This window comes from Littorina saxatilis, linkage group LG9, assembly GCF_037325665.1.
Source record: "Littorina saxatilis isolate snail1 linkage group LG9, US_GU_Lsax_2.0, whole genome shotgun sequence".
Lineage (NCBI taxonomy): Eukaryota > Metazoa > Mollusca > Gastropoda > Littorinimorpha > Littorinidae > Littorina > Littorina saxatilis.
In genome coordinates, this window is record NC_090253.1 from 12671819 (window position 1) to 12696121 (window position 24303).

The 24303-nt window shown below is 42.4% G+C and overlaps 1 protein-coding gene across 1 annotated transcript in view; it reads left to right on the forward strand.

The window, feature by feature from the left end:
* Positions 1-24303, forward strand: part of LOC138977097 (lysine-specific demethylase 2B-like) — a 60894-nt gene that overhangs the window by 20966 nt on the left and 15625 nt on the right. The window contains exons 2-16 of the mRNA XM_070350007.1: positions 172-310; positions 1119-1197; positions 4188-4234; positions 5447-5619; positions 6498-6604; positions 7276-7369; positions 7546-7699; positions 9610-9725; positions 11467-12099; positions 12518-12601; positions 16060-16290; positions 17045-17293; positions 18742-18990; positions 19483-19560; positions 20684-20841. Of these exons, the coding sequence (XP_070206108.1) occupies positions 172-310; positions 1119-1197; positions 4188-4234; positions 5447-5619; positions 6498-6604; positions 7276-7369; positions 7546-7699; positions 9610-9725; positions 11467-12099; positions 12518-12601; positions 16060-16290; positions 17045-17293; positions 18742-18990; positions 19483-19560; positions 20684-20841 (2591 nt within the window). The remainder of the gene's footprint in view (positions 1-171; positions 311-1118; positions 1198-4187; positions 4235-5446; positions 5620-6497; positions 6605-7275; positions 7370-7545; positions 7700-9609; positions 9726-11466; positions 12100-12517; positions 12602-16059; positions 16291-17044; positions 17294-18741; positions 18991-19482; positions 19561-20683; positions 20842-24303) is intronic.

The window sequence follows — 24303 nt, forward strand, 5'->3', positions numbered from 1 at the left end:
GTATTTCTCTGTGTGTTTCACCGTTGTATTTCTCTCTGTGTTTCACCGTTGTATTTCTCTGTGTGTTTCACTGTTGTATTTCTCTGTGTGTTTCACCGTTGTATTTCTCTGTGTGTTTCACCGTTGTATTTCTCTGTGTGTTTCATCGTTGTATTTCTCTGTGTGTTTCAGCGCGCCAAGGAGCGTAAGCACTACACGGACATGGACATTGACGAGGACGACATTGACGGCAAGAGGAACTACAACATCGAGGAGAAACTGCTCAGGAACAATTTCACTGGGGACTTTGTGCAGGAGATGAAAGGCCATGGTGAGGAGAGGGTGGTTGAATGGGGGGGTAGGGTGGAGGGGTGATGCGGGGTCCTTTTGACCAGGTTGGGGGGGGGGGGGGATACAGGGGGGGGGGTTGAAGAGTATGGGGAGGGGAGAGAGGGAAGGAAATGGAAGGGGAAACGATGTGAAGGGCATGAGGATAATAGTGAGGGGATTTAGAGTAAGAAAGAGCAGTCAAGGGGGAGAGTGCCTTCGATATTACATGTATTTGAAGGTGGCTTTTTCAGACTTTATGCTGAAGGTAAAATGCTATGCTCTGTGTTTACATGAGTGAGGGGGGAGGTAAGCGGAGTGCAGTAAGGAAATTGAAAAGTGTGTGTGCTCTTTTCCAGGGGATTCGGAGGACTAGTGAATTGCTGTAGAAATAGGGGGAGGGGGTGGGGTGGGGTTTGGAGCGAGGGGTATGACTGGTTGGGAGGTGAGGGTTGTGTAAGAATACAGGTTGGGTATGATGTCGTTCCGATTTTCTTATCCTAATGCATTCCATCCCGAAATCGCACCACCCATCCACCTTACCCACGCACAAAACACATATTTTTTATGACCTCACATTCACAAATTAAATTTTAGGTTGTATTTGTAATGTAACGAAATTCCACGCTTTCTTCCTCCAGACTTCAACATGAAGTTCATACAGGAGAACGGGCTGCAGAATCCCATTGTTATCGCACCACCCATCCACCTTACCCACGCACAAAACACATATTTTCTATGACCTCACATTCACAAATTAAATTTTAGGTTGTATTTGTAATGTAACGAAATTCCACGCTTTCTTCCTCCAGACTTCAACATGAAGTTCATACAGGAGAACGGGCTGCAGAATCCCATTGTTATCTACGACAAGACAGGCCTGGGAATGAGGTCAGCACACCCAGCAAGTTCAGCATCTTTAACGATATACCGCACCGATACATGCACAGCCTGGTGGTGTGACCTTGCCCTTCATTTCTAAAGCTGATATCAGGGGTGTGCAAATTTAAAAATAAACAACTCACCCACGGGTTAGTAGAATCTCATTTCCAGCTCACCCGGGAAAAAAATAGGTAACCCACTCCAACTTTTCTTATTTTGTCTTTGAAGTTTCACACACAGAAACATTGGATTATAAACAACGCCATGGTTGTTTTTCAGTGGCCCGAAACAAATTAGGGAGCGCTTTCTCATTGGTCAAAATGTAAAACTAAACTAAGGGATGTAACTCACATCGTTGAAGCAGACGACATTTTCAAACACGATCAATACTTCAGAAAAAGCGCCTTAGAAACAGTACTTACTGTTTGGGCTTCGGTTTGGGCTTTGTTTTCATTATGAACAAGAGGCGAAGCCTTCAAGGCTCACGTAAGAAATCGACAAACAGTAACACAAACTCAATCACTCCGTCACACATACACACACACACACACACACACACACACACACACACACACACACACACACACACACACACACACACACACACACACACACACAGTAAGCATAGGTGAAACTGTGCAAGAAAGCGAGACCCTGGATCTGCCAAGTAGTCTCGGCCCGCTCACAATAACAATGACCGAGACTTTCAGTAATTCCTTTGCGTGACGTCTAACCCTCTTACGTCATAATGTGACGTCTTCAAATAGTTTCTATCACACACGTCGAACACTTTTGACCGAGACTGACGTAATCCATAGACTCGGAAATGTTAAAGTTTCTATCACAGACATACACACGCACGCACGCACGCACGCACATACGCACATACGCACGCACGCACAGACAGACAAAGTTACGATCGCATAGGCTACACTTACGTGAGCCAAAAACAAGGGGAAATGTATTTTGGCCATTCATTTTAGTAAGGAGTTGGCATTTGAAGCTCTATCTTGAGTTTTGTTTGTGAAATTTTTACGGGAATGCTACTCAAAGACCTCAGCTAACCCGGCCAATTTTTAACTCCCCCCGGGTCACGTGTTAGTGGATTTGCACACCCCTGGATATGTTGAAGTCACAGAGACAAACTTCTTTCTCAAAATTCTATGTCCATTCCTCGGGAGACATGCAGAAGAAGTAGCTGAATGTTTACGTGACGCCATTATTCATGTTTCGATGTCTTTTCAAACTTTGTTTGGCTTTTGATGTCCTAGATTTCGCTTCAAAATGGAGTGACCCTCAAAAGATGAGTCTTAATGTGTTCTTTTAGGTTTTTTTTTATTACTCAATATTGTAATTCAATCAAGTTTGCGTTTTAATGAAACAGATCCTGTGATTGGTCAGAATGCCCCAACTCATTAAAAATTACAGGTGACTAATTGTCGATAGCCACTCGCTAAAAAATCCATTATCAACCTGCTGGTGAGGCGCATTGATACAACCTCAACTAGTCTCGGTTATCTTTGAGGGTCATTTTACAAGTAGGAAATATGAAGTACCAACGAAATACCGAGACCATAAGGTATGCGAAGTGATGACGTCGAATACGTGACGTAAGTTGATGCATGAATTCTTTCGGACTACGTCAGTCAATTCCAAAGATCGCTTTTGTGATGAAAAGAATTTGTTTTGAGTTTGCTGTCCAGAAACCCGTCAAAAAAGATGGGAAATGTATGTGAAAGAAAACAAAACAGGAGGAGAGTGATACGATAGGAATACAGAGACATATTTCTTGGGACTTGACCCTTGCAGGTAGGTGGACTGAAAGTAGTGTGTGAACAGAACAGAACCAATTCTTTCTGTTTACCATCGCATGAAAGCAGGAAAGAGATCGTCGTCAGATTGAATTACAATAACATTAACATGCTTCCATTTGAAACTTCTCGGTCTTCATCGTGGATTGACGCCCTCCCAAAGTCTAATTGAAGCCCTCCGTCGCTTCGCTCCGTCGGGCTTCAATTACCTTTGGTCGGGCGTCAATCCCCGATGAAGACCTCGAAGTTTCAATTGGAAGCATGTTAATGTGTAATTGTAATATGTCCTTTAGATTTTCACACTGAAATATTTTGACCCCAGTGCCCTCCTGCTCATTCTGAGCTGTTGTTCTGTATAAGTACTGTTAGGCAGTGAAAGTATTTGTTACAATGGTAAGCAGTGAAAGCACCACTATCACCCATGTATGTGTATATATATTTGTGATACGTGAAATATTTGCCTTTGATATGGTGCCATCAGTGCATCCTGAACTCAGGTCAAAATGAGTTCGGCTCATTCTCTCCCTGACCGGACGCTACAGTCCTACGCAAATCTATCAAAACAAAAATACAGAGTTATCTCCCATATGGTTTTCGCAAGCACTGATCTAAATTTGAGATCAGTGTTCGCGAGACGAAAATGATTGCAGATTGGCCGACTTCGACAGTGATCTCCATTCTGTTCTTCACAGTTATGATAAAGACATCGTTCTAAGGTCAAAACAAGTCGAAATTTTGGGACTGCTGCCGGAAGGAGACCGTAATATATGGTTTCATCACTGTCAACTGGTTACAGAAAAAATCGTCTGCTCCAGTTAGCGCCGAAACCAAACAGTTGATTATCACGTGACACTTTTGCCATATTTAGAGTTGTTTGCACAGCAAATACAGCCGCGAAAAATAGCTCGCTTGAAACTGTCTTACATATCAATTCCTTTGTAATTTAAAAATTACAAAACACCATGAAAAATCATTATTGACGATCGCGAATCTGCTTATATCAATAATACATTACAAAAAGCTCTAAATATGTCCAAAAAATCGGTTTCCTTGCCAGACAAGGAAACTCAAGGCATCCTGTCAGGGAGAGAATGAGCCGAACTCATTTTGACCCGAGTTCAGGATGCCATCAGTGTTGTTAGCGCAGCTTTTCATCAGGTTGTTAATGAAGTTCTGTTAATTGTGCAGAGTACCCAGTGAAAACTTTCAAGTGAACGATGTGAAACAATGTGTTGGTAAGTATTCCGTTTTTGTCACTATTAGTATTACAAATATTTGTTGTATGTTCACTTGCCTGTGTGATTTTTTGTGGGACTTTTTTTTTTTTTTGGGGGGGGGGGGGGTCCTAACTGGAGATGGAGTCATATAAAAGTAAAAGAGGTACATTTACAGATGCTATATTATATACCGAAGATCAGTAGCTCAGTTGGTAGAGCACTGGACTTGTGATCGAAAGGTTGCAGGTTCGAATTCGGGCCGGGACGGACACGGGTCAACTTTATGTGCAGACCCAGAGACGGAAGCCATGTCCCACCCCCGTGTCATCACAATGGCACGTAAAAGACCTTGGTCATTCTGCCATAAGTGCAGGTGGCTGAATACACCTAAACACGCAGACACCTGGGTAGCGCGACTCCGTTGCTGCTAGCTTTCCACTGGGAGGAAGCGACCCGAATTTCCCAGCGATGGGACAATAAAGTAATGAAAAGGAAAAATGAAAAACTGAAAAATGAAAATGAAAATGAAATGAAAAAATGAAAAATGAAATAAATGATGTCTGAAATGGGGATGGGTGGGAGTCTTAAAATATATCAAGGATGTTAAAAGTGCAACTCTGCCAGTCCACCAAACAAGTGGGTTTTTACGTGTATGACCTAACCGGCACGGTTGGCCTAGTGGTAAGGCGTCCGCCCCGTGATCGGGAGGTCGTGGGTTCGAACCCCGGCCGGGTCATACCTAAGACTTTAAAATTGGCAATCTAGTGGCTGCTCCGCCTGGCGTCTGGCATTATGGGGTTAGTGCTAGGACTGGTTGGTCCGGTGTCAGAATAATGTGACTGGGTGAGACATGAAGCCTGTGCTGCGACTTCTGTCTTATGTGTGGCGCACGTTATATGTCAAAGCATCACCGCCCTGATATGGCCCTTCGTGGTCGGCTGGGCGTTAAGCAAACAAACAAACAAACAAACGTGTATGACCGTTTTAACCCCGCCAAACGGTCATACACGTAAATACCCACTTGTGCAAAAACATGAGTGAACGTGAGAGTTTCAGCCCATGAACGAAGAAGAAGTTTCTCAAGCCAGGGCATATTTCTAGTGCATGACACAAGGTTCTAATAAAGTCGTGTTTTGTGCCTTTCAAAGACACATTTCTCAACATTCCACAATTATCTAATAACGTTGTATTAAATTGAATTGAAATGAAATTTTCTGATTGGTCCACCAGGGAGCCGACGCATGCTGGATGTGATGGACGTGAACACGCAGAAGGGGATGGAAATGTCCATGAAGGAGTGGGTGCGGTACTACCTCAACCCTGAGAGGGATCGGCTCCTCAACGTCATCAGCCTCGAGTTCAGCCACACCCGCTTGGAGAACTACGTCGAGTCCCCCACTTTGGTAGGTTTTGTCGCATCAGTTGCTGAGGATTTTGGTTGTTGTGGATAGAATTGAACTGGTTTTGGAACTTTTGGGGCTCTTGTTTGTGTTTGTGCTAATGTGCAGAATTTAGTCTAGACTGTAGGCGTTTCTGGTTGTGGTTTGCATGTGTGCGGATGCATGTACGATCGTGCGTTTGTGGTCTCTGTATGTGTATACTTGCCTGTGTCTCTGTGTGTTTCTGTATTTGTGTTGTTTAGTTCCTGGGTGTTCAAAAAACAAGAGGCGAAGCCTTCAAGGCTCACATAAGAAATCGACAAACAGTAACACAAACTCAATCACTCTGTCACACATACACACACACACACACACAGTAAGCATAGGTGACACTGTGCAAGAAAGCGAGACACTAGATCTAGATCTGAATGGCCGATTTCGAAGAAAAAACTAGTCTCGGCCCGCTCAAAATAACAATGACCGAGACTTTCAGTAATTCCTTCGCGTGACGTCTAACCCTCTTACGTCATAATGTGACGTCTTCAAATGTTGTGACATCTTGAAATGTTAAAGTTTCTACCACAGACATACATACATACATACGCACGCACGCACGCACGCACGCACGCACGCACGCACGCACGCACAGACAAAAGTTAGCATCGCATAGGCTACACTTACGTGAGCCAAAAATGGCATCTAACAGTAACATTTCACGCATATCTTTGTTTCTTCCTGCATCTCTTTCATTCTGTTTCACAGTTTTCATACCTGGTCAATTCTGTACTTCTTTCTGCTGTTAGTGTTATTTGTACTGTGCGTCATCTCTCTGTTTTGTCTTGTCATTCTCTGTAATGGAGTTGACTTGAGATGTCCTGACTTTTGGACTTTCTCCATTGCAGGTGCGACAAATTGACTGGGTTGACCGAGTGTGGCCACGACACCTGAAGGATTGTCAGACAGAGGCCACCAACATCATCGACAAGATGAAGTACCCCAAGGTGCAAAAGTGAGTGGCCATCTTTTTCACAGCAGTGTGATTGTGTTGAAACATTGATACTGTACAGTGAAAGGGGATGGGAGCATGTGTGTTTCAGCCGGCCTGGAATTTCAGCCGGCCTGGAATTTCAGCTATAGTGAAATGACAGGATAATCCACTTTTTTTTAAATTACATGATAAAAATTAATGATAATTTATAATGATGCATCATCTTCCCTCCACTAATACACTCACACATTCTTCTGTTTTGTTCTTGGTGTTATTCTTTCTTTTTGCGTCGCTCTCACTCTCTTGACTTATTGTTCTCTCCCTTTTCTATCCCTCTGACTCCCCAGACCCCCCTCCACACACACACACACACACACACACACACACACACACACACACACACACAAACACACTCACACACACACACACACACTCACACACACACTCACACACACACACACACACACACACACACACACACACACACACTCACTCACACTCACTCACACACACACACACACACACACACACACACACACACACACACACACACACACACACACACACCTACCTCTGCCCCTTTCTTTCAAAGGGAAGCTTTACTTCTTATATTTGAAGTTTACTTCTTCAAACTGATACATGTTGATGTATAATACATGTACAATTTTGAAAACTTGGGGTTGTTTGTGCAGGTACTGTTTGATGAGTGTGGCTGGGTGCTATACAGACTTTCACATAGACTTTGGAGGAACTTCAGTATGGTACCACATTCTGCATGGTGAAAAGGTGAGTTTGCAGGATTTTGCTTCAGTTGAGACCATTGGGTGTCTGTTTATATGTGAGTTTGCATGTGTGTGCAAGTGTGTGTGTTTGTGTGTGGACATGTCTAAGCACCTGCTTTTGTAATAAGGTTTATTAGGCTGTGGGATTTTAACTGTCTGCCATGTGTTTTTCTACAATAGGTGTTTTGGCTGATCCCACCAACCAGAGACAACGTAGAGCGATACGTCAACTGGGTGTTGTCAGCCAAACAAGGCGACTATTTTCTGGCCGACCACATGGACCAGTGTCAGATGATTCGTCTCAAGGCTGGATACACCTTCATCATTCCTTCTGGTTGGTATTATTCATCTTAATGACAGGTTTAACTGAATGATTAATTCATTAACTTATTGACCACATGGAACAGTGTCAGATGGTTCGTCTCAAAGCTGGATACACCTTCATCATTCCTTCTGGTATTATTCATCTTAATGACAGGTTTAACTGAATGATTAATTCATTAACTTATTGACCACATGGAACAGTGTCAGATGATTCGTCTCAAGGCTGGATACACCTTCATCATTCCTTCTGGTTGGTACTATTCATTTGAATAAAGGGTTGCATGTCTGATTAATTCATTAACTTATTGATGACATGATGTTGGAGGATGTGTCCCAAGGTTGGATTCCCTTTCATCATTCCATTTGGTTTGTTTTGGGTCATCTTTGTCAGTTTTTTTACTGTAATGTGCTCTATCTTTCGTTAAGTGGTGTATTACAGAAAACCTAGTATATGACTTCTGTACTATTATACAGGGTTCGTACAGGTCATGGAAAACCTGGAAAGTCATGGAATTTAACAAAAATAAGAAAGAAAAAAAACAAACCTTTAGCACGCCAGCGGCTATTTTCGTCGCCCAGCCATTCAGTTCGTCAAGTCACAGTGACGGTTACGAAACGGAATTTACGAAAGTGCAGATGGATACAAACAGTGGCTGGTCCAGTCACAGCTGAAATGACAGGACCAGCAAACATTACCGATAATCTGACTGCGTAGCAAATGCTTGACTTGCTTGTCGAAGAGACACTGCGTAGAAACTGACTCAAAGTCAGTGCAAAGCAAGCCAGTGTCAAAACTGGCAGTGACAAGACGTAAAAAGTTTGCGTGTTCGGAAATGGCGACCTGTGGATCTAGTCATGAAAAATGTTACTGGGCTCATGGAAAGTCATGGAAAAGTCATGGAATTTTGTTTCTAAAAACCAGTGGGGACCCTGATTATAGTTATCTCAATAGTGGTAGTGACATGAGCATTTTCCATGTGCAGTGCCTTTTCTTGAAGCATTTTGGAGGAGTGTTGTGTTAGGAAAACACCTGAGAATAATAATAACAAGAAATTCCTTCGAGGTAGGAAAAACACCCCCGTTGGTCAAAGGGAAATAACCATTCTCACTGCACCCATTCTCACTGCCACCAACTGAGAAGGTTATTTCCCTTTGACCATGAATATGTTTCTCTATAAGTCCTTGTAGAATCTTAATCCTCCCTAACCGTGTGTTTGACTGGTCCCAATTTTTGTAAGGACCGTCTCAGGAATGTATAGAACCTGTTCACCAAGTTTGGTGACGATTGGTCCGTTCATTCTTGAGATCTGTATGCGAACACAAACACACAAACACACAAACACATCGAGCGAAACCTATACACACCCCTATACCGGGGGTGTAATAATAATAATAATAATGGACATTTGCTATAGCGCATAATCATGTATATGCTCAATGCGCTTTACAATAACTAGAATTAACATAACTAATGAATGTGTCTTGTACAGAAATTAGAAGACAAGACACAGAAGCATTGCGAGACAATTTTGTGTCCGCATCTTACGTTTTTAGAGATACATGTACTGACAAATAGTTCTTCACTTATACTCTTTTTTTCACTTGTTCTTCTTCTTATTATTATTATTGTGATCATTTTTATGCGCCTAATCTAGATATAGCCCTAGGCGCTTACATATTAATTTCTGCCGTTTGAAATGGAATTTTTTACAGACAGACAGACAAACAGACATTTTTTACACACAATACATTTATTTATTTATTTACTTATTCATTCATGTATTTATTTATTGTTGTATTTATTCATTCATGTATTTATTTTTATTTGTTAATTTTCCATTTAAATTTTTTTATTTATTCATTTATTTATTCATCTATTTGTATTTAAATTTAAAAAAAATTTATTTATGTGTTGATCAGGTTGGATCCATGCGGTGTACACCCCAGTAGACTCCCTGGTGTTCGGTGGCAACTTTCTGCATAGCTTCAACATCACCAACCAGCTCATGGTGGCTGACGTGGAGGACAGAACACATGTGAGTTATGTGTATTTTTCATGTCGGTTAGCAGGTCTCATACCCCTGAAATCTTTGTGATATTCATGTATGGATCAGTCATCCGGGATCACATTATCTGGATATTTCCGATATTCACTGGAAAAAGATGTTAAAATAGCAGAAAGTAAATCTGTAATCTATCATACATATCAGCTTCTATTTCATTTGACCAGTGTTTGCCTGGCGGATGTTACGTAGTTACTGTGTTTTCAACTTGGTTTGACTGCAGACTGGTAGGAATGAGAGAGTGGCCAGTTTCTGTCTGAGTCAGGATTCTTACTTGGAAAGAAATAGGGGTTTGAAGATGGCAAATGCGATAGCTTTGTCATGCTTGGTAGATGCTTGGTGCGTTGGTCTGTTGTGGCATACTCTGTTGATGGGCTTACACTGTGGACACATCTTTCTACATGATTTAATTCATCCATTTTGGCAAACAGGAATGTGAATGTGTACAATGGAAGGAGAAACAGCAAGTTTGATCCATTGGGGCGGGGATGTAGCTCAGTCGGTAGCGCTTGATTTGTATCCAGTTGGCCGCTGACAGCGTGAGTTCGTCCCCACATTCGGCGAGAGATTTATTTCTCAGAGTCAACTTTGTGTGCAGACTCTCCTCGGTGTCCAAACACCCCCGTGTGTACACACAAGACCAAGTGCGCACGAAAAAGATCCTGTAATCCATGTCAGAGTTCGGTGGGTTATAGAAACACGAAAATACCCAGCATGCTTCCTCCGAAAACGGCGTATGGCTGCCTAAATGGCGGGGTAAAAAACGGTCATACACGTAAAATTCCACTCGTGCAAAAAAAACCCACAAGTGTACATGGGAGTTTCAGCCCACAAACGCAGAAGAAGAAGAAGATCCATTGAAAAACTTTATTAGGATAAGGTCTTCAGCAGAGAAATATATAGGGCGAGCTGAGGAAAGGATATTGGTGAATAGACCAAGGGAAGTAACTGCTTTCATATCAATGAATAGTTTCTTGTATGGTATAGGTTACTGGCCCTTGATAGGAGTGCTAAAGTTTGCTGGGTTGAGATAGTATCTTGACATAATTATATCAATCAATCAATCAATATGAGGCTTATATCGCGCGTATTCCGTGGGTACAGTTCTAAGCGCAGAGATTTTTTTAATTTTTTAAAATTTTTTATGCAATTTATATTGCGCACATATTCAAGGCGCAGGGATTTATTTATGCCGTGTGAGATGGAATTATATGTCTGTGTATATTTTGTCATACCAGTCTAATAGGTCTTTGTGAGTCTTCTTCTTCTTCCTTGTTCACTTCACACATTCTTGACTGAAATGGAGGTGCAGGACCCATGTGGTGCCTAACTGCCGCACCACGTACCATACGGTCATTGTGAGTGAAAATAAAGTGAAAGCCACATTTAATACCCCTTGAACCTGAGAGAATTTTCCATATGTTACACACAGGTACCTCACAAGTTGCAGTACCCATCATATTATAAGATTGGGATATTTTGTCATACTTGTTTGTTTTAATAATATAATTCACCAAACAATTCCGAGTGTGCGCAGGAAGCAGTCAGGATCTTGACTTTTGGCTGAGTGCAAGTGGAGGGACGGTCTTATCCCACGTAAACTAAAAGCCTGACTAGAACTGAGATAGTAAGCAGAACTGTTGTCATAGGAACCACTGTGCCTTTAATATGTTAACATTCTTGCTAACAGTTCTGTGTCTGTGTCTGCCCACAGGTACCGCAGAAGTTCCGCTACCCTTTCTACAACGAGATCCTGTGGTACGTGCTGGATCGCTACCTGTGCAACCTGACGGGCAAAACCTACATCCAGAAACCCGACATCAAGGACGACCCTGACGACCGACCAGACTCTCCGAACGCTATGCACATCGACGAAGACTCCCGACCCCCATCCCGAAACCCAGACTCCCGCCCTCCATCCCGAAGCTTTGACGACCCCCTGTCCTCAGACAATAAGGTGAAAACGGAGGGGGAGGAGACCCCCAAACTGTCCAAATCCATCACCATCGAACTGACCAGAATTGACGCTGCCGGGTCGAAAACGCCTTTCTCGGAGGTGGAGTACGCCAAGAAAATGCTGAAGAAATGTGCGTCCGATTCGTCGCTGGTGGACCGGGACGAAAGCGCTGGGGAGGAAAAGGAGAATGGTGGAGGGGTGAAGACGGAGGAGGGTGGGGGAGGAGGGGGGGAGAGCAGGCTGAAGAGGGGGACAGTGCTGACCAGATGGGAGGTGGAAGATCTGGTCAAGCTTATCAGATACGTGGAGGGACTCAACAGTTTGCCCCCTGGCAAGCGCGGCGTCCCCAAAGATTTGCTGGACCCGCAGGCTTTGTTAGCTGACGTCAAGGTGGGTTTCTGTTTGTTTGTTGGTATTTGTGTTTTGTTTCATAATATTGTTGTGTCACTGTCTGTGCAAGAATAAAAAAAACAAGAAAGGTTAGGTTTATGTTACGTTTACTATTTAGTTATACAAAAAAAGCGAAGGTAAGGATTATTCATTGATCCTCTTTTTTTGCCTACGTCAAGTTAATAGTTTGTGGATGTTTTTTGTTTATTTGTGTGTGATCGTTTTGTTTTGTTTTCTGACATTGTTAAACTTTGCGCATCAAGGTTCTGGATGGAATGATGATTGGAATGAATGCATGTTGAGGACAGATGGATCCTGTTTGTTTGTTGGTTCGTTTGGTATTGCTTCTTCAATGTCAAGGTAAAGAGTCAACAGTGAGACGGAGAGTATACTTATCTCTTTACTTCGTTAATTTCAGCAAGCCCTGAAGGACCACGAGGGAGACAGCCACATGATGGCGTGTTCAGGAGAACCCTTGCTAGGATGGCCTGAATCAGCGAAGGTAAAATCATTCTCTCTTTTTACATTTAGTCAAGTTTTGACTAAATGTTTTAACTTAGAGGGGGAATCGAGACGAGGGTTGTGGTGTCTGTGCGTGTGTGTGTGTGTGTAGAGCGATTGAGAGCAAACTACTGGACCGATCTTTATGAAATTTGACATGAGAGTTCTTGGGTATGATATCCCTGGACGTTTTTTTCATTTTTTCGATAAATGTCTTTGATGACGTCATATCCGGCTTTTTGTAAAAGTTGAGGCGGCACTGTCACACCCTAATTTTTCAATGAAATTGATTGAAATTTTGGCCAAGCAATCTTCGACAAAGGCTGGACTTCGGTATTGCATTTCAGCTTGGTGGCTTAAAAATTAATTAATGACTTTGGTTATTAAAAATCTGAAAATTGTAATTAAATTTTTCTTTTTTATAAAACGATCCAAATTTACGTTCATCTTATTTTTTATTATTTTCTGATTCCAAAAACATATAAATATGTTATATTCCGATTAAAAACAAGCTCTCAAAAATAAAAATATAAAAATTATGATCAAAATCAAATTTCCGAAATCGATTTAAAAACAATTTCATCTTATTCCTTGTCGGTTCCTGATTCCAAAATCATATAGATATGATATGTTTGGATTAGAAACACGCTCAGAAAGTTAAAACAAAGAGAGGTACAGAAAAGCGTGCTACAGCAGTCCCTCTCATGAACGGACACCCTTGGGCCCTAGCAAAACTGTCCGTACATTGCAGGTGTCCGGTCACGGGAGGGGTGACCACACCACCCCCTCCCCCGGGCCATACACTCGACTCGCACAGAGACACACAAACAACAGGATTGAGTCTATGCTAATCACTTCTTGTGGCTACTAAACAATAACAATAAACTCCTAATAGTTCTTTAAACGTTTTGTAAAAAGGATTTGGTTGAAAAGTGTTGAAAAGAAGAGATAAAATAAATCCTCAAGGCAGTGAACACACTCACCATGCGCTGACATACGAAAGCAGCCACACAAACACAGTACAGAGCTAGAGGAGCGTGTGCAGATGCTTTGCAAGAATAAGCTTGAAAACCAGTTTGAATAAATAGCAGCAGATAGAGCTGCATGTCATAATCATGTAATTTATTTTTTTCTTGTCTGGCTTTATTGACTGCATGCCGATCATGTGGCATGGCAGTGACTTTTCACTCTTCAGTCGGAAATACACTGTACATAACACAGCTCCCACTCTCCCTCACTAATGCCTACCCCAAGCCGTGACAACTGATGCTTGGAAATTTTGTGGAAGAGTACACCTCTCTATTTCTCTACAATGCTCTTCCTGCTGACATGCAGTGACACCGGACACCCCACAGAGTTTAGCCAGCTAACCCTCCACCCCCCCCCCACCCCCACTTCCTCTCTCTCACTCCCTCCAGCCATGTACTGTTGGGGGCTGTGGCCAGAGAGGTGTCAGCTAATTGAGGCCAGCTGCACTGTTCACTCAGAGCAAAACCAGTTGACTGTGTCGTAACTTTTGACAAGGCAAGACAACTGAAGGGTTCATAGATTAGGCAACCAACTCACTGGTCAAGGCTGAGGGGAAACAAGAGTATCTTGTCAATGAAAGAGGTTACACACAGACACACGATGCTGAGAACTGTGGCCGGTTTTTCACTCACTTTCGCTCAGGACCTTCATCGACTGTGGTTTCTGTTGTTTACGTCCAACAGACAAGAATAAAGAGCTCAGTGCAGTTTCATGTTGGCATCTTCGCATGTACTCTTCACTCCTGACCAAAACTACCCCACCTCCTGATGGGTACATGTGCACTAAAGTTATCAGTGACTGTCATCACGCCATTGCGGCTGTGATCTTCGTACCAAGAGCCGGACTGCTCTGTTAACGATTTTGTTGTGGTGAAAATTTGACGATGGTCTGTCCGTACATTGGAGGTATGACCTGCTGTTGGGACCGAAAATGAGTGTCCGCGTCCACGTTTTGCAGGTGTCCGTTTAAGGGGGGGCAAATATAGAAGGAAAACACTCCGTGCCGAGCAAATGTGTCCGTACATGTCAGGTGTCCGCTCACGCCGGGGGCCGTACATTGCAGGGACTGCTGTATGCAGCACAGCGAAACCACCACCGCGCTAAACAGTCTCGTCAGTTTCACTGCGTTTTGCGCGAGCGGCAGATTACGGTCATTGTGAAAAAAATGCAGTGCGTTCACTTTCATTCTGTGAGTTCCACAGCTTGACTATATGTAGTAATTTCGCCTTACGCGACTTGTTTACATTTAGTCAAGTTTTGACTAAATGTTTTAACATAGAGGGGGAATCGAGACGAGGGTCGTGGTGTATGTGTGTGTGTGTGTGTGTGTATTTCTGTCTGTGTGTGTGTGTAGAGCGATTCAGAGTAAACTACTGGACCGATCTTCATGAAACTTTACACAAGAGTTCCTGGGAATAATATCCCCAGACATTTTTTTTTCATTTTTTCGATAAAAGTCTTTGATGACGTCATATCCGGCTTTTTGTAAAAGTTGAGGTGGCACTGTCACACCCTCATTTTTCAATGAAATTGATTGAAATTTTGGGCAAGCTATCTTTGACGAAGACTTTGGTATTGCATTTCAGCTTGGCGGCTTATACATTAATTGACGAGTTTGGTCATTAAAAATCTGAAAATTGCAATTAACATTATTTCATTTTTAAACAATCCAAAAACAATTTTATCTTCTTCTTCATCATTTTCTGATTCCAAAAACACATAAATATGTTATATTTGGATTAAAAACAAGCTCTGAAAATTAAAAATATGAAAATTATTTAATAAAATAAATTTTTCTAAATCGATTTGAAAACAATTTCATCTTATTCCTGATTACAAAAACATATAGATATGATATGTTTGGATTAAAAACAAGCTCAGAAAGTTAAAAAGAATAGAGATACAGAAAAGCGTGCTATCCTGCTCAGCGTAACCCCTTCCGCGCTTTTCTGGCTTGTCAATTTCACTGCCATTGCCAGGAGCGGTGGACAGACGATGCTACGAGTATATACGGCCTTGGTTACAAAGTGCAGTGCGTTCAGTTTCATTCTGTGAGTTTGACAGCTTGACTAAATGTATTTTCGCCTTACGCGACTTGTTTTCAGTTTGACAATGGCCGGTTGCAATTTACTGTGTGAAATGATGGATGAAATTGTAATTAGTGCTGTTGAAAACAAGAGAGAAAAACACACAATAAAAAACTAAAAATCAAAGCATTTCTTCCAACAATGAAGTGATAAATGAATTAATAATGATTATTTAATTTCAGATATGGAAAGTCAGGAAGAAAGAAGTAAAGAAAGAAGGAATAAACAACGACATTTTGAAATAAATAAAACATCAGTTGCAAAGTAAAAGTGCAGAGAAAGGTCTGTTTGTCTAAGAACTGTATCCTTAACATTTGGTCATCGATATTTTCTTTCCACACCAGAAACACAAGCAGCGTTTAAAGGGGTACGGTACAGGCGGCAGCAGCAAACCCAAGGCGCCGAAGGGATCCTCCGGTAGCTCCTCCACCATCCGGCGACGTCGAACGCGCTGCAAGAAGTGTGAGCCCTGCACGCGATCGGAGTGCGGGGAGTGTACCTTCTGCAAAGACATGCGCAAGTTTGGCGGGCCCGGACGCATGAAGCAGACCTGTGTCAGTCGGCAGTGTATGGCGGTAAGTTAGGAGGATTGATGTCTTTGCAGGGAAACTCTCATTTACAATAGAACTTCTTTTGAAGTGTTCTGTAACAGGGTTAACAGGGTAACATCTGCAGATTTACACCAAAGTTTGTGAAGAATTGGCAGTTAAAAAGAAGAAAGAAACACAGATTTTATAGCAAAGAGATGTTCAATGCACATCTTTAACATAGCAGTGTGTTGAAAGGGAGTAATTAGCAGCTGGAAAATTTTTGCGTTTGTGTACGCATTCATGCTTGTGTGTGTGTGTTTGCGTGGGTGTGTGTGTCTATGAGTCACAAGTCCTTGACTCACACAGTCTTTCGGATGAGACGAAAAACCGAGGTCCCTTCGTGTACACTACATTGGGGTGTGCACGTTAAAGATCCCACGATTGACAAAAGGGTCTTTCCTGGCAAAATTGTATTGGCATAGATAAAAATGTCCACCAAAATACCCGTGTGACTTGGAATAATAGGCCGTGAAAAGTAGGATATGCACCGAAATGGCTGCGATCTGCTGGCCGATGTGAATGCGTGATGTATTGTGTAAAAAAATTCCATCTCACACGGCATAAATGAATCCCTGCGCCTTGAATATGTGCGCGATATAAATTGCATAAAAAAAATATATATAAAAAAAATCCCTGCGCTTAGAACTGTAGCCACGGAATACGCACGATATAAGCCTCATATTGATTGATTGATTGAAGTCCTTCCTTTCAACCCAAATCCATTGCTCTCTCATTCCAGCCCATTCTACCACATATGGCCGTCTGCATGCACTGCGGGCTAGCACGGCGCCCAGACGACCCCGAACCGGAAAAGGACAACCCCACCGCCACCCTGATGGAGTGTGGGATATGCTGGGAGATCTGCCACCCCGCCTGTCTGCGCGACACCTTCGAGAAGGTGGAGATGGACGGCATCATCAACGAAGACCTGCCCAGCTCCTGGGAGTGTGTCAAGTGTGTCAACGTGGGCAAGCATGGACCGCTCAAGGTGAGTGACGCAGTAGTCCCCCTTGTCACAGGCAGTTGCTCTGCATTGATGGAGCTGTCTCCCTGCCAAAGCGTGAGCTATTTATAGTACAGTGGAACCCCATTGTAAGACCCTCACAATTTATGACTCCCTCCCTTTCAAGAATCTTGTTTTCTCAGATTTTAAGTTCATTAGCTCTGTAAATTTACTTCCAGTGTAAGACTACTTCCAGTGTAAGACTACTTCCAGTGTAAGACTACTTCCAGTGTAAGACTACTTCCAGTGTAAGACTACTTCCAGTGTAAGACCGACCGGCACGGTTGGCCTAGTGGTAAGGCGTCCGCCCTGTGATCGGGAGGGCGTGGGTTCGAACCCCGGCCGGGTCATACCTAAGACTTTAAAATTGGCAATCTAGTGGCTGCTCCGCCTGGCGTCTGGCATTATGGGGTTAGTGCTAGGACTGGTTGGTCCGGTGTCAGAATAATGTGACTGGGTGAGACATGAAACCTGTGCTGCGACTTCTGTCTTGTGTGTGGCGCACGTTAAATGTCAAAGCATCACTGTCCTGATATGGCCCTTCGTGGTCGGCTTGGCGTTAAGCAAACAAACAAACAAAACCTTTTGAGACCCGATCTTCTCAGATTGTAACCATGGTCTTGATAGGTGGGGTCCACTATAGTTCCAATGAAAGTAAGTGTTGTAGGGTTGTTGTTGATTTTTTTGTATCAAGGGTGGTGCAATTTGTTTACACTTGGCTGTTGGTAAGGCCAAACAAAAAAAAATAGGTGTGGTTAAGGTAACATAGCCAAATAAAATAGGGTAGGAAGGTAGGCAATCACTTTTTTTTTTTCTTTTTTTTCTTTTCTGATGTGTACAAATTAAACCTACTTGAGAGGGAAATAAGTGTGCGACTCGAGCGCTTTCGCTTTCATTGCGTTTTCTGCACTCGTTTTCTTGTTTTTTGGGGTGTTTTTTTGACAAATGTAATAAAAAGTTATAGGGTCGGCCCCTAAAAATAGGGTAGGTCGGGTTACCGTAACCACACCTATTTTTTTTGTAGGCCTAAATATGAGAATTTTCGAAAGTAAGAATGTAACAACTAAAGGCCTGAAAAGTTGAGCATATTGCATGTCTTCATTTTCCCTGATCATTATGTTGTAAAATTGAACAGAAAAAAATTGCATTCAAGGTTAGGTTGTAGGGTTTCACTATTAACATCATGCATATAATGAGTGAAAAACATAAAAGACACACAAAAATCTAAACAACAAAGTGAAAAAACAAAAGATATCTGTACTCACCGATACATGAACAGCAGCTTATGTAAGCTTCATCAGGAACAAACAAACACAAAAGACCACAAAAAAAAGAAAAAAAACGGACTTATGAGGGAAAAGTTAGAAGAACAACAGCAAAAATGCACAAAAATGTGTTGCCCAAAATGACCCAAAGTGATCTTTTCTTCACAGCCACGGGTATGGAAGGGAGGCAAGCCACCCAGCCTGGAGCGACGGACGTCCTTTAATAGCGAGCGCAGCACCCCCTCTCCCCAAGATCCCCCATCGTCCGCTAACCCCGCCCCCATCCCCACCCTCACTCCCGCCCCCTTTCCCGGCCCTCCCAAGGCAGAGAAGACGGAGGAGGGGGAGATGGAGGGACCCACCAGCCCCACGGAAGGGAAGAGGGTGACCGCCAAGGAACAGAAAGCAACGTACAAGGTGAGAATAGTCTTCTTCTTCGTTCATGGGCTGAAACTCCCACGTTCACTCATGTTTGTTTGCACGAGTAGGTTTTTACGTGCATGACCATTTTTACCCCGCCATTCAGGCACCTATACGCCGCTTTATTTTTTTAAGCATGCTGGGTATAATCGTGTTTCTATAACCCACCGAACTCTGACATGGATTACAGGATCTTTTCCGTGCGCTTTTGGTCTTGTGCTTGCGTGTACACACGAAGGGGGATAAGCACAAGCAGGTCAGCACATAAGTTGACCTGGGAGATCGGATAAATCTCCATCCTTATCCCACCAGGCGGCTGCGGCTGGGATTTGAACTCACGACCTTCCGCATAGGAGGCCGATGTCTTACCACCACGCCACTGCGCCCATCTGATTTCATTTTTGCACAAGTGAACTTAAAATGTTGAACTTGGGCCCATTTGTTTAGAGCGAATTACATATATATCTATATGTGGTGTGCTTTTTTCAGGAGCCTTCACAGACACCCGGGAAGAAAGACAACAAGCTGCTGAGGAAAGCCATCAAGCGCAGCATGGATCGTAACAAGGTTTGTGGCGTGATATATAAATGTACTGTCATGTCATTTTGACTTCTGAATCACCAGATCTTTGAGCTATAAAGCTGTTGTATGATGCAGTTTTGGTATGTATTCTTGAGTCCCACCTTTCTCTCTGTTTGTCCTTCTCTCTCTCTGTCTCTCTGTCTGTTGTTCTCTCTCCAACTCTCTGTCTGCCTTTCACTCTCTCCCTGTCTTTCACTCTCTCTCCTCTCTCTTCCTTTAGTATGAGCCTCTCCCTCTTTTTCTGTGTTTCTCTCTCTCATTCTCTCTCTCTCTCTTTCTGTCTGTCTGTCTGTGTCTGTCTGACTCTCTCTCACACTCCCTCCCTCCCTCCCTCCCTCCCTCCCTCCCTCTCCCTCTCTCTCTCTGTCTTTCACTCTCTCTCAATCTCACTTTCTGTCTGTTTCTCTCACTCTCTCTCCTCCTCTCCCTCTTTTTACACCCCCGGTATAGGGGTGTGTATAGGATTCGGTCCATGTGTTTGTTTGTTTGTTTGTGTTCGCATATAGATCTCAAGAATGAACGGACCGATCGTCACCAAACTTGGTGAACAGGTTCTATACATTCCTGAGACGGTCCTTACAAAAATTGGGACCAGTCAAACACACGGTTAGGGAGTTATTGGTGTGTATAGGATTCGGTCGATGTGTTTGTTTGTTTGTTTGTGTTCGCATATAGATCTCAAGAATGAACGGACCGATCGTCACCAAACTTGGTGAACAGGTTCTATACATTCCTGAGACGGTCCTTACAAAAATTGGGACCAGTCAAACACACGGTTAGGGAGTTATTGGTGGATTAAGATTCTACAAGGACTTATAGAGGGACATACCTTCTCAGTTGGTGGCAGTCAGAATGGTAAGGACGGGGGTGTTTTTCCTACCTCGGAGGAATTTCTTGTTCTGTTTCTCTCTCTCATTCTCTCTCTCTCTTTCTGTCTGTCTCTGTCTGACTCTCTCACATTCCCTCCCTCTCTCCCCCCCCTCCCCTCTCTCTCTCTCCCCCCTCCCTCTCTCTCTCTCTCTCTCTCTCTCTCTCTACCTCTCTCTCTCTCACACACTCTCTCTCCCTCCCTCCCTCTGTCTCTAACTCACGTTCTCTCTGTCAGCAGACTTCCCACCATTCCTCACCTTCACCGTCATCAACACCATCGTCAATGCCACAGCAGGGAACCACAAGGAAACACGAGTCGGAGACGGAGGGTGATGGTTTGTCAGCCGGCAAGCGACCACGACGCGAGGTAGTTATACCTCGCCGATATCTTGATTAACACCCAATTGGTTCCGTTTGTTACACATGCACAATCCACTCATTGTGAGGTTTTCAGCTAACTAGGGCATTAGTTGTGCCTCACTGATAATTTATTAGGCCCCCCAAAAAAATAGGTCTGTTTACGGTAACATAGGCCAAATAAATAGGGTCGGTAGGTCGGGATTTTTTAAAAAATTTTTTCTTCTTTTTTTCTCTCCAAAAAACCATATTTTTACGTTATTTTGCAAAAAAAACCAAAGATTTTTTTTTTTTTTTTTTTTTTTTTTCCTCAAATGCCCCCCAAAAAGTCTAGGGTCGCGCAAAAAAAAATAGGGTCGGTCGAGTTAACGTAAACAGACTATTTTTTGGGGGGGGCCTTACCAACAGTTGGTCCCATTTGTTTGTGCATATCCACCAAGTTTTGGTTTGTGCCTCGCTGATTTTGAGGTTCTGTTCGTTCATGCACATCCTCCCTGTTTTGATTTCCAACTAATGAGGTCATTAGTTGTGACTCCCGTTTACTTTGATTAACCTTTCTTTGTGAACAATCTCCTGTTTTTAATGTCAGACTCTTGAGGTCATCATGCCTCGCTAATTTCCGAAGTTTTAGTAATTTATTCAATATGTGTTTTCTGTTTTATATTGTTTGTTTGTCTCTTTGATTTTGAATGTCTCCAGGTTTTAAAGTATTTGATCAAGTACAACCAACCCTACTCTCCCGCCCTCTTCCACTTTGGCCTCTTTTTTTTTTCACATTTGAAGATTCCGAATTATTTGATAGTTGTGTCACTTATTTGGTACTTTTGGTTGTATGGGTCATGAATCATCGAGTTGTTTTGTGTTGGTTGGTTGTGTTCCAGTCTCTTTTTTCCATGTGCGGCAAACATAGTTTCTCATGTTCTTTTTTTGTTGCTCCATTCCTCAAATGCAATAAAGCAAAAAGAAAACAAACTATTGTCTCTGCATAAGCCTGATAACAAGAAATTAAAGAAATAACAAGGGCAAAATTATTTAGAGAGTTGTTATGAAGAGCTTGGTTTTCATCTGCAGCATTTTCTGGCTTGGGGTCCTGATTTGCCCTATATGGTCCGCTGGACCAAAAAAGCAACAACTAACTAACTAACTAACTAACTAACTATTTTCTGGCTACATTCCTGTTCAGTTACTATTAGTGTATTTAAACATAAGGTATTTTCACTATATTATTAGGTTCCTTGGATATGCAGTGACTATGGTAGTGTCAGTGTAGACCTGAAATCTATGTAAACCATCAATAAATATCAATATTTGTTTGAAAATAGTATATTTGTACCCTCAAAATAACTAGTATCTGCCCTAAATTAAAACCAGACTTCTTTGTGTAATTTTTTTAACTATGATTTTTTATTTTGGTGTGTGTTTTAGTGTGATGAGAGAAAAGAAGAAATAATGGGTATTTATCCTACATACCTGAGAGAGACACCCGTGAGATAATAATCGTTCAAAGCACACGTGTGTATATCATGTAAATGAGGTCATGTCAAGCAAGTCTTGCAGGGACCTGTGTTTCCACAGCTTATGATGCTAAAGTCACCGAGACAAACGTCATTATAGAAACAAAAATTGCGCTCGCTAATTACCCTCGATGAATCTTTAGAACTAACACGTCACGCCACACGTTCAGAGTGACGTTTCTTTACTTTGACGTAATAGATTGCACGAGGCTTTAGAAAAGATCGAGGTTCCAAAACAAGCGTCTTCAATTTAGCTGCCTTGACTGCAAGACATTTTCAGTAAAATACACGTAAGTAAAGTATGTAGGATAAACAGAATACTACATGGCTTGTTGTGTCGTACCAGATTTACACTCGTTGCTTTTTCAAATAGTGAACAGCTCGCTTTCGCTCGCAGTTCAATATTTTAAAAAACAACTCGTGTAAATCTGGTACGACACAGCAAGCCATGTAGTATTCTCTATATATATATGTGCACAGTTAGATACACGAGAAATGAAAATTGATATGTTGCCAATTGTCTTTATTGTTTTTGTCAGGAGACAAAAGAGTATGTGTTGTTAACTGTTAGGCAGCAGTTTTCATGTCTTCCAGTCTTGTTTGTCTTAACTTCTTGCATGGAGACAGCATTCAGTTTCCTGTTATATTTTCTCTGTTCTGAATAATCAAACGCACAGTACTCAATTACTCAAACTTGAAACAACGATTATTTTTCTGTTTGCAAACAGGCAGCAGTTTAAGGTTGATTGTTATACCTAGTTTTAACAGCAGCAAATGGAAATCATACATCATTGTTGAAAATGCCTTCCTTTCCCCGCAAGTGATTGTATAAACCATCGTATATCGGTCAAATCTTTTTCTTACACCACAAGCCCAACACCCATCCACTCGAACGTGTCTAACTCCAAAACGACCCCCCAAGAGATCGACCAAAAGTGGTTGTTGTAGGCAGGAGGTTGCAATGAAAAAGTGAATTATGTGGAAGAAAACTTGTCTTGGATCTCTGGGAGTGGTCGTTGTGAGCTAGTGGTTGCTTTTGAGAAGTGGTCACAAGGGCAGATTCGACTGCACTACCATTAAACAAACTGCCTGCTTGTTATGGAGAGCAGGTGTTTTTACACCCCCGGTATAGGGGTGTGTATAGGTTTCGGTCCATGTGTTTGTTTGTTTGTTTGTGTGTTTGTGTTCGCATATAGATCTCAAGAATGAACGGACCGATCGTCACCAAACTTGGTGAACAGGTTCTATACATTCCTGAGACGGTCCTTACAAAAATTGGGACCAGTCAAACACACGGTTAGGGAGTTATTGGTGGATTAAGATTCTACAAGGACTTATAGAGAAACATATTCATGGTCAAAGGGAAATAACCTTCTCAGTTGGTGGCAGTGAGAATGGTAAGGACGGGGGTGTTTTTCCTACCTCGGAGGAATTTCTTGTTTGTACTGGATTAGATTTTGTGATTCTCAGAGGTGCATAATCGTGATATTCCTGGTTTCCATCAGCTTTGCATGGCACGCACAGACGTCCGTCTGTGTTGTCTGTTTAAATATTGTGCCAAGGGGACCCAGGTATTTTCCCTAATATAACTTGCAGTTCTTAACAACAAAACTATTGGCTGGTCACGTAAATTACATGCTTAGAGTGATAGTAACAGTATTTGCATGTAGTAGGAAAGGTATGGGGTGCCGAAGAGACACCCAGCTTGCCTCAACAAGAATTTAACACCTTCCTTTCGTTTTGTAGAACATCGTCTTCACAGAGCTACAACATCTGTCTGTGTCTGTGTTGGTCATCTAAGCTGTTTGTCTTAAACAGATTTAATCACATATTCTTACTCCAATTCTTATGAATGCATTGACTTTAGTCCCACATGCTAGATGTCGAAAAACCTCTCAAATTACCTGCCCTTAGTAGGGTGGTAACCAAGCTAAAAGCGACGCCATAGCCGTTGCTATGGCCTGACCTTGCTCGGTTACCCATAACA